Source organism: Saccoglossus kowalevskii, chromosome 10 (genome assembly GCF_978046115.1).
Source record: "Saccoglossus kowalevskii chromosome 10, keSacKowa6.1, whole genome shotgun sequence".
Classification (NCBI taxonomy): Eukaryota; Metazoa; Hemichordata; class Enteropneusta; family Harrimaniidae; genus Saccoglossus; species Saccoglossus kowalevskii.
In genome coordinates this window covers 35665822-35677907 of record NC_140650.1, presented here as the reverse complement: position 1 = coordinate 35677907, position 12086 = coordinate 35665822, and the positions used below count along the sequence as shown (strand labels likewise).

Sequence of the window (12086 nt, the reverse complement as noted above, 5' to 3'; positions counted from 1 at the left end):
AAATATTGATGGGCACCCAGTGACATTATGTTCCAAGCAGCAGCCTCCAACCCCAATGGGAATAATAAAGGTAGCAGTGATGGGCACCCAGTGACATTATGTTCCAAGCAGCAGCCTCCCACCCCAATGGGAATAATAAAGGTCGCAGTGATGGGCACCCAGTGACATTATGTTCAAAGCAGCAGCCTCCCACCGCAATGGGAATAATAAAGGTAATATTGATGGGCATCCAGTGACATTATGTTCCAAGCAGCAGCCTCCCACCGTAATGGGAATAATAAAGGTAATATTGATGGGCATCCAGTGACATTATGTTCCAAGCAGCAGCCTCCAACCCCAATGGGAATAATAAAGGTAATATTGATGGGCATCCAGTGACATTATGTTCCACGCAGCAGCCTCCAACCCCAATGGGAATAATAAAGGTAATATTGATGGGCACCCAGCGACATTATGTTCCAAGCAGCAGCCTCCAAATAAATTGTCAGATGCATTAGATGTGCACGAACTGCCATACATTTCAGTGATGCCTCTGAATTTCAAAGAAACTTTAATTTCTTAGCTAAGTTAAGAATCACCAAATACAGATTAATGTATATCATACATACTACAAAAACATCTATACTGGGAAATGTTTTTTGAAGGAGATGATCATTTGTAAATGACATGCCTGTATAACATAAATAAAGTAGATTGCACTGACAGTTAAAATATGTACATAAGTAAGTACGCCATGCACAGTAAAAATGATGACATTTTCTTCAGCTTTACACACATAATATGTCATACTAAAGTGATGAAGAAAGTGAAATGATATATTGATCCAAATAACGTCACATTATAATAGCACAATAAATAATTTAATTTACTGTTGTATTTGCTCTTATTTAAATATACTGTGTGAGCAGTATGGGAATTTATAATCTGTACAACTATAAATATATCAGTAGAGAAATAAAGTATAGTATTGAAAGCTATTACACGTGTAAAGAATAAAGTTAATAGTACTTATCATCAAGACAATTATGTGACCAATTTTAAGTTATTCTTGGTATTATAGCAAGGTGCATATCAGTAATAATAACTCCGCAAAGTTTCAGTGTTTCACATCCAAAGCTTCAATTGTATGGAGTAACTCTGCAACATGTAACACAATTGCCAACAAATATTGGAATTTTGATGAAGTATTGATGTTGTATATCATATTTTTAATTCATCAATTCTCCCAAAACTTTAAGTTCACAACAATATACAGTTTGAGGGTCAATACAACTTGACGATTTACATTCTATAATCACATGACCCAAATATGAATAATGGCATAATACATTATATATTCCATTAAAACATGTCATTGGATCTCACAACATAAATGTCAGTCCACGTCTTTAAAAACGAAATAATGCATGGCCTCAAATAGTTTGTTTGATTGTATCACTAGAAAAATTAGCTATATTTTTGCCATTGTACCAAATTTAAACATAATCAGTGAAGGGGTATGTCCATGACCAAAATCAGTGACACATTTTGAATTAATTAAATCACAAACAAACGCAGTAACCCACATGTGTGATGGTACATGTCAAACCATGGTTCCTTCCTAGAGCATACATTGTGTCAAATCTACAGAGTTGAAACTATACAAAAGATTTGATGTAAGAAATATGAAGCATTTTTAGGTATTAGGAGAAGAAAATGTAGAGCAGAAATAAATGATTGGAAAAAAGTGATTTTATGGCATTTACTGCAGATATTGCAGTGGCATGCTATAAATATACAGATACTAGTTGGTATGCAAGTTTAATGCGTGCACAACAACAAAAACATATCGTAAAATTGATTTATCAAGCTGTTGATTTTGATCAAACTAACACACACTAGTGTGTTTGTTATATGGGTAAAAGCTAACTAGAGTTCTATAATCTTGTTTATTATTGATTTTCCACATTTCACAAATGCTACTTTATTGTTTTAGTCTTCAGTTTTTGAATTCCCCTATTGAACTTCAACAGTGAAGCAACTGGCAGCAAAAACGCTCCCTAAATTATTGTCATTGACAAAAGCATCTAGGTTGAAACCAGATCGCTGTGTTGCCGAGATGCTTGGTACAGTCTCACTGTCTTGCTTGTAGATACGGAACTGATAACGATGAGGTCCACTTCCTTTGGGTGGGGTTGGATCGTTATACACAAAACCTGAAAAAATAAAGAAAATACCAGTAATGAGAATATTCAAAAATATATTTGGGTATATTGCAAAATAATTCAATCAGTAATTTATTTTATACTGCTTGCTCCTTAATACAAAACATGCACGTCTTTGAAATGTTTTCTTTGTGTTTCACGCATTGCATCACGAGAAAAGTCAACATTCACAAAACTCAATTAATGTTGAATTTCAGTGTATTTTAATTTTAGTGTGTCTTATTTTATTTTATTTGTCTTTTGTATTCATTTTACCTTACTAAACCCACAGATGGTTAAGTTGTGTAATAAAGTTATTATTATTATTAAAGAACTGATTGATGCTTAACAGAGTGTGGTTTATCAGGTATCAATTTGTAAGAGATTGTATAAAATATGATGAAATATTTGAGTAAGTGCAAATGTCAATCTCATTATAACTTAGAGTTCCACTTGGTTTACCGTAGTCGCTGAAAAATGTGAAATAAAAATAGGCTCACCATAGTATAAGACATAATAAAGGTCGGGTATTAAATTAACAGATTTTAAATAGACAGAAAAATAAATGGGAATGATCTGAACCGACACAGGGAAACATAGAATGCTGAATAAAAAAAATATGTGTTCTCGGGAAAACTAGCAGTTTATATAAGCAAATAGTTCCCATTTTGGATCCCTGGCTGAACATTACTGGCATGTTTTGAGGTTTAATATATTGGCCAACCAGTATTCCATACATTTTGATGAGTTGATGTGTTCCTGTGACGAGTACAAATATACAACATAAGTTTGAATAGAGATGACACATTTAATGTCAAAAAGACGCTGATTTCTGTAATTTTATTAGGTGAAAATACACAACACACAGAATGGCAGACATGAATCTACCTCTATTATGACTGAACTGACAGTTCATTGCATTTTATTTTGTCATTCTGTGCAAAACATCGTGCACTATGCATGGTTTGTACTGTAGAACACAAAGCATGTCGACCCCGGAAGTTTGAAAGTCAGATGGTTACTGCTGAATTGAACAGAAGCGCTGTATTCAAGGTACTGAGAACAGACTGCGTTCAAAGACTTCAAAGAAATGAATACTAATTAGGTAACTTGAATGCATCTCTCATTATCCATACTTTGCTAAGATTAGACTAAAACCTGTGCTCTAATTCTGACAGTTTTTTTAAAAAAAAAGCAATTCTCCAATAAAAGAAATAAAATAATATATATTAACCAGGCAGGTTTTTGCAAAAACTTGCAAACAAAGCAAATCTTTCAACAAGCGACCTGACAATCAAAATAGCTCCACTATCCAACAAGAACATAGTGGTAGCTAAGTCGAGCAATACACACCCAAAAGACAAAACGTGGTTTAACCCACAAAAAAGTACTTCTAGCTGTTGTAAACATGTCAACTAAACTTCAAACAAATGGCTTACAAAAATAATGTACACCTCAAATATCAAAGCAATCGGTTTGGTAGTCTCAAGAAGAATTTGAAGAAAAAAATATTCTTCTAAAATAGTAAATTGAAGTTAATGTCACGAGATGTCCACCCAAGGTGTCTACATACCAAGTATCAAAGCAATTGAAACAGCGTCCGGATAACTTTCGGAAATTCCGTCGCGTTTCGGAAAGATTTAATTTTCACAACTTTTGAATATTTATTCATACTTTTAGGCTAGTGAGGAGGTTATAATAATTTTTCATTTCACTTTAACTCTGTTTTTTTCACCCCTCAGACCCCTTTGAAAAGTCACTTCTGGCCATTGTAATGGCCACTATCTTTTTAATGGCCAGAATACCAACCAGAAATTTTTTAATGGTCAAAATATTGGCCAGTATTTTCAAACTGGTAGTTATAATGACCACTATTTTTACACTGGTCAGAATAATAGTAATTTTTTATTTAATGATGGAGTGGGTGACAATCTATTTTTTTAATGGGTATTATAATGATCATTTTATTTTTCATTACATGAATAAAATGGTCATTTTTTTTTTCATGTCACAGATATACCCGGTAATGGCACATGGGGATTGACAGCTCTCCTCTTTTTCCTCACTCGCTTCAGTTTGCTTCAATTTTAAGCCAGTACAAATTGTAGGTAAACGTAAAATACAAGATTTTGAAAAATTTGAAATATGGAATTATATATCTTGAAAAAATATAACGTTTTGGATTAATTTGTTTTTAAAATCACAACAAATCATGCACTTGATACTGTTGACTTAATAATATATAGTATAATGCAATAGGTTATTGAACATAGAAGATGACCCGTTTTCAAAATTCTGTCTAGACCCTTATCACGGGTGCTAATGAAGTGTGTGCAAACATTGAGCCCAGGCTAATCACCCAAAATACCATTGTACTTGATGTCCATTTGAAAATTTAACTATTATATTCATAACTATTCTTATTCATAACGATACTAAACTTGACAATCAATACAAGCACATTCTGTGACATTATTCTTGAGATAAAAATGGACTGACAATGAGACTCTGTACTACATCCTGTTCTTATAAAGGCAATATCAAGCATTTTAATACCTTGAACAAACAAACAAGACATTCACTACTGAACCTTTGAAAAGTGTGCAACCCCAAAAATACTCAGCAACTGACTTTCCACCAAAAAAAGTCACATAAACAGCTGGTTACTCCAAAAAGTCACAGGGAGTTACTCCAAAAAGTCACATAAACAGCGAGTTATTAATCCGAAAAAAAGCCTGTCTTTATGAGTGGGGTTAAGCTCAAACATAAACAAAATTCCCATTTTAATAATGACAAAAAACTAAAGTTTAGTCTTCAAATACACCCAAACTATAACATTTTAAATTGAAATACTTAACCAGTAACTTTTCATAACATGTGTGATTTTAAAGTGGCTAAGACATAGTCAACTAAAAAATACCCATGATGCTCTGCTTTATTTTTATATTTTGCTATTTTCTCTATTATGAATGGTTTAATGTGATATGAAAATTATCTGTGAAAATATTCCACGACTACTGCATGTGTACAAAACGGTGTTGGGTGGTTCAGTAAGTTATATGGGGGGGGGGGGGGGTCTAGCATAGAGCTCCATGTGTGTAGCTAGCTACTTAGCAGTGAATGGCATGTTTGTTTGTTCACGGTATTATAATGCTGCACAATAATAGTGTTCATGCTACATGAAGTACTAGCTAAGATTTTAGCTGATGTTTGCATTTTGACTAGACCCAATTGCATCCATGCATTGGGAGGGCCAGTCCTTAGCACGGGCTAAGGGGCGATGTTTACGAACGCAAAATTTCTGCTGCTGACATGCATTCAAACTAAGGAGCGCCTGTTGTTAGTTCCACTACCAATGGTCCCAAACCATCCTCTCTGCCCTGCGGCTGCCATATTATCGGCCTTCCTCATTACCCCTGGCCCCCCCTGAGAACCCAGCCTTTTGCTACCCCCCCCCCCCCCCACCCAGTCACTGCCCCAATTTTTACCAAGCGTCTTGTCTCCTTGCTGACACCTTTAGTGTCTGACATCTCGCAATTTTCCACCCACAGCTTTCGGCGGGGAGGGGCCTCATGGGCATTACGGTCTGGTATCCCATCTGAGCTCATAAAATTGTTAGGTGATTGGAAAAGTGATGCTTTCCGTAAATATCTCCACCCCTCTTTTCTACTCCGTCTTGAAACATCACAGCGCTTTGCATCCAACCTCCCTACTCACTAATGGTGTTTGGGTATTTTGGGGAATTTCATTCGTAGTGTTTTCGGTTTGTAGTACATACAACAGTTACCAGTGGTCTCCCCTGGATCAGCCTTACAAGTGATTTATATATCACCTTTGAACTGTCACCTTTGACATTTCCAACGCTAGTTGTTAAAGGGGCAGACCACTGATTTCATCAGTAGTAGTAATGTGAGTTTTTAGATTAGTAATAAATACCCCCTACTGTACCCAAACACCGTCTCTGTGTGTACTATTGTGCTGCCCCCCTCCTTAACAAACCCAGATTTAAATGCTACATGAAGTACTGGCTAAAATTTTAGCTGATGTTTGCATTTTGACTAGACCCAATTGCATCCATGCATTGGGAGGGCCAGTCCTTAGCACGGGCTAAGGGGCGCTGTTTACGAACGCAAAATTTCTGCTGCTGACATGTTTCATTCTAATTTATGAAGCGAAGTGCACTGGAACACAAGCGTAGACAGACAGATTTATTTGGATGCACAGGAACAGTATATAACGGCGTTACAGAATGCAGAGTTTTATTAGTGCATGTCGTAGACAGCGAACCAAATTGGCGTTGTTGTATGCTCTACTACAGCGACCCAATCAGTGTGGAAGCGTGTACGGAGTAATTAATGACTGGTGGGATACTAGTAGACGACTTCCCCAGAAGTCGAAGATATGGTGTTTCGCATGCGCACACATGCCGTTTTGGAGTGTAACGTAAATTGCACATGTGATATTGCTTTTGAGTGTACCAATCAACATCACAAAAATTCCCTTCTAACAACTATCAGCAAACTAGTATCGGAAGCACCACAATGGTTTAAAAAAAAACAATTGAAAAAACTGGTGATGATATTAATGAAAAAAAATAAGCATTATAAATCAATAAAACATGGAAAAGGAATGAAAAAAAAAATATTAAGGGAGAAAAATATATGGTGGTTGTTTCGATAATTTGTGGTTGGTTTATTTCGGTTAACAGTGTAGTTATAGAACTGTACCATTGCTGTTTAATTGTTTGTTCATAATTGCTGCCTCCCTTGGGAAACAAGTTTGGGTGTTGTTAGCCAGTGCACAGACCCTCAACACTGTGGCCTGTGCTATAACTGTTGGGCCCTCCTGTGAGTGAACACAATTGGGTATAGCTGATATGCAAACATTTGGGATTAGCTTATATCTTAGCCTGTACTTGGTCAAAGTCCCTCTTATGACTATGACTTGGTGTAGCCTGAAACCAGACTACTGTGGATTAGTGATGTTTTGTAATGGATTACCTCCCTGATGAGTACATTTAAATAACAATGGAAACTAGCATATCACTGGCAACACATACAAGGATTTTGGCAAATTTTCACCGTTTTGTATGAAACTATTTTCACAACAACATTAATGTTTTACAATAAATTATATCAAACATATGTATAATTTAGTAGTATTAAAACTTTTTAAGTTTTTTTGAATTAAGAATGCACCAATCTTACTAGGAATCTATTCAAATCTAACCTAATGTGTGCTATTAATAATGGCTCATCAAAGGTATTGAATTACTGAACACACATCTTTGCATAGTTTCCAAAACTAAAATATTATTTCATGCTCTGCCCCCTCTCATGTAACAGTTTGTTAAGAATACGTACATTATTTAAAATCATTTTAAAAATGTGACTGGAATGTCCAGGCCCAAACTTCTGCTGCTGCAACATCCGACCATTCCTGCATGTACATGCAATTGTTTCTCTGAGATTCTGCATGCAACCTAGCATATTATTTATTTACTTATTGACTCTTACACAATCCCCGGAGGGAAAGAAAATGGTCACAAAGTACAAGGAGAAATATATATATATAAAAAACAAAACAAAAACACAATATACTAAAAAACAAATAACAAATACAATCACTAAATTACTAAATAAAACAAAATCTCTAAAATACAATCTAATATAAAATTACAAAATTGACAGCAGGCATTAAGATGTCAAGTAAGACCCTGCTTCCTGACTTCAAAGCTTTTACTTATGAACTGTGCTACTGGTATAATAATGTTTTCATTCTGTAACAATTCCATGAATTTTTTCTCTGCAGGTTTATTTTCAAATGCTGGGATCATATCCTTAGCTTTATTGAACAGTTTGGCACGCAACTCATTATATTTGTTGCATTCCAGCAGAAAATGCATTTCATCCTCAATTAGACCTTTGTTACACATGTCACAAACCCTGTTGTTTAGTGGGATTTTTTTATGACGACCCATTTCAATTTTGAGACTATGGTCACTAAGACGGAATTTGGTAAGCACACTACGCAGTTCAAAGTTTTTTAGCTTGACTAAATATGGCTCAAGTTTTAAATCTGATTTGATTAGCCGATATGTTCTTAGTTTGTTTTTCTCATTTGCTTTGGTGCGGTTATCATTATAGACCTCACCTTTCCATTTTGTTAGAAATAAATCCTTGATGCCTAAATCAATTTGTTTCATTTGTGCCGAGGTTAGTTTATCACCGTTGTTAACTGAATGATATAGTTGGATATTGTTTAATAATGATGTCACTTCTAGATACCATTTACTTTTAATGCTTTGGTTAACCACAAAAGCTTCCTTGAGTAACGCATTATTAGAATTCATGGCCCGACTGTAATATTTAATTATTTGTTTTTTTATAAATACGTCTAGGGGGTATCTGCCTAACTCGCTATACATGGCCATAATTGGTGTGTGTTGTGACACCCCCAGTAGATACCGACAATAACTTAATTGAACGTCTTCAATAGGTGATTTAGTGGAGAACTCATCACCCCAAACATCACAACCATAAATGAGGATAGGTCTGATGAGTTTGTCAAAAAGGGAAATTGAAACTTTTATACTTATGTTTTGTATTGAGCCAAGCTTTGCTTTCATTGAAAACAGAGCTTTTTGAGCCTTACGTTTAAGGTTTTTTAGGCCATCCTTAAATTTACCATTGGCACTAATGACTAGTCCCAGATAGTTATAAGATTTAACTGTATCAAGTTCGATACCTCCAAGAAAAAATGTATCATTATTCAAACGTCTGTTTGATTTATTGAAAATTAAAATTTTGGTTTTGTCAGTGTTGACAGAGAGCTTCCACGTTTTAGCATACAATGCCAAACTATCAAGACATGTCTGTAATCCCTGTTTAGTTTTAGAAAGTATCACAATATCATCGGCATAGAGTAGACAGCTGACATGCGAGTTTTCTAAATAAGGAGGATCACAGGTATTAGGATTGAAAATAGTGGGCAGGTCATTTAAAAAAAGATTGAAGAGAGTTGGACTAAGATTACATCCCTGTTTAACACCAATATTGGACTGAAATTGTTTTGTTAAGCCTTCTTTACATTTAACTTTATATTTTACTTTACTGTACATGTTTTTGATAGTTTTATACATTTTTCCAGTTATACCATATTTGATTAATTTTTTGAATAGACCATCATGCCAGACACTGTCAAAGGCCTTTCTAAGGTCAATAAAGCAGGCATATAATTTTTTTGATTTTTTAATATTTGTGTTATTTTGTTTATTGGCGCACTCTGACTTACCACTGTAGAGATATTTATTTACCAGGGTTTTTAGTATGAAAAGATTGTCTGTAGTTCGACAATCATGCCTGAATCCGAACTGTCGACTGGAAAGAATGTTATTAGAGTCTAAAAATGATGTCAGCCTAATATTTAGAATACTATTGAATAACTTGCCAAGACAGCTAGAGATGGCAATTCCCCTGTAGTTGGCCGGGTTATTTTTCGACCCAGATTTGTGGATTGGTACCAACAGGCCAGTGCTCCAAGAATGTGGATAGTTATTTGAACTATAAACAATATTAAAGAGTTTATGTATTGCATCTAATAAGTGATGTTCACCGTATTTTAACAATTCATTGCAAATTCTATCTTCTGCCGAAGCCTTGTTACTTTTAAGAAGTCTAATGGCTTTAGTTATTTCATTTTTTAAGATTGGTCTGTCTAAATAGGGGTTGCTACTTGCACTCTTTTCACTATTCTCCAGTTCATTCGCAATCTCAGAGTTTGATGTACTGCTATCAGTATTAAGTAGGGTCTTAAAGTAAACCAACCAATCACCAGGTTGAACATTCCCGTTATTATTACTGGGGTTCTCGCCATTCATTTCACGAAGAATCTTCCAAAATTTAGATGTGTCTGATTTAGAATTTTCCAATTCTTTGAGTTGTGCAATCATTTTCTGATTACTTTTATGTTTGATTAGTTTTTTATACTGTTTACGGGTTTGAAAGAATTTCCCTCGGATATATGGATCTTGAGGATACTTTTGTAATAAACGTGATAGGCTCCTTAACTCCTTACGAAGGGACCAACAATCCTGGTCAAACCAGTTTTTTTGTTTACTTTTGCGTTTATTTTTTTTAAGTTTAGGAGTAATTTTCTTTAGACATTTGTCTGCAATATTTGTAATTAAATTTTCAAAATCTGTGACTGCAGTTTCTGACTCATAAATGCTATAAGGTTTGCTCATAAAATTCTTAATTTCATTATTATTTAACTTTTCAAGGTTTGTTTGATAATTGTCCTTAGCCTGGTCATTCCACATATATTTTGATGGTAAAGGATCTAATTTATCATTGCTTTTATTATTTTCATTTAGACACATGTTAACATTAAACTTCATAGATAAAGTTAAAGCACAGTGGTCTGATAAATGAGACAAATCGACTACTTTAAAATATTGTAATGAGTCACATAAGTTCTTTGAAGTTATCCCGTAATCGATTGTACTGCTACCCCGGGGAGTGTGACATGTGTATTTTCCTGCAGAGTCACCAATAGTTCTACCATTCAGAATGATGAGGTTGCAATCAATACACAACTGAATTAATTTTTTACCAAATTTGTTAATACAGCATGATGAATTAACATCCATAGTATTTCTGTTGCCAAAATTGTCATTAATATAGTAGGATGGTAAGGGTAGATGCATATTTCTGCTATCATCAATTCTATCATCAAGGCTACCAATTCTAGCATTGAAATCCCCTACGAGAAGAACATCACCTTTGGATGAAAATTGTAAAATATCTTTTTCCAGATAACTAAACAGATCAACATTCTTGTTCTTATAAAGGAATGAGTTCTCAGGTGGGATGTAAATACAACCAATGTATAAATCATTATTAGTAGCACAGATTGTTTTGTCAATCTTACACCAAATAAAATGTGCTGTATTGCCAGAAATATGAGTAATGTACTGTTTGTATTTACTTTTAAATAGAACAGCGACACCCCCTCTTTGTTTTTTTGAGCGACCAAGATTTCTGTCTTGACGTATCACCTCATATGAATCTAGGCTGTTTTCTAATCTAACACTACTGTTACTGCTAAGCCACGTTTCTTGGAAACAAACCAAGTCTAGGGAAGAGGTGTAATTAATAAAATCAGCATTTGACAGCTTACTGCTATTCAACCCATTGATATTCCAACTACCTATTTTGAAGTTGGACATTTTCCAGCAAGCGAAAAAATACAATAATAAAAATATATATATATATAAAAAAAAAAAAAAAAAAAAAAAGAACTACACAAAAATACTACACACTTAGTATACTGAAGGAAAAAAAAAGTTAGCAGTTTATTTTTTGAACTGAATAACAGATTCCTAGAAGTTTATTTTGACATTTCCAAATAACACTATATATAATTTAACAATTTCAGGAATAGATTAGATTACTTGCTATTCCATTAGAAACTCTTACTTCCAAGTGTGATTTTCAACAAGCGTTCATATGTTTAGCTAACCAAAGGGAAACAAAAGCATAGTGACAGGAAGTCAACACAGCAGAAAGTATGACAAAGGTTTACACTTCAAAAATGACTGGAAAGTAAATAATTTATAACCAAAGACCATCTATGCATAAACAACTAAAGATCTGGGAGGTACAGCTTTGCAAAGTAAAAATGTCATATGGGGGGAGGGGGGTTAAAACATTGCTTCAAACACAGTCCCTCTATCACTGTGCTTCAAAACATCATCTTAATTATTCAGCTCAGTGTACAAACACATAAAGTACAGAAATTGGATAATTAATGAAAACATTAGACAAAACAAGAATATGTAAGCAATATTTTGTTTTGTTTTTGAAAAATCATGATGTAGTGCACAGCCATACAGACTGTTTT

The 12086-nt window shown here is 34.4% G+C and overlaps 1 protein-coding gene across 2 annotated transcripts in view; it reads right to left on the bottom strand.

Annotated features, from left to right (window-relative positions):
- Positions 1–533: 533 nt before the first annotated feature.
- LOC144352419 (protein D2-like) overlaps positions 534–12086 on the bottom strand; it is a 31854-nt gene continuing 20301 nt past the window's right edge. For both annotated transcript variants that reach the window (XM_085504562.1, XM_085504563.1), the window contains one exon: positions 534–2195. In XM_085504562.1, the coding sequence (XP_085360688.1) occupies positions 1996–2195 (200 nt within the window). In that variant the 3' untranslated portion in view covers positions 534–1995. The remainder of the gene's footprint in view (positions 2196–12086) is intronic.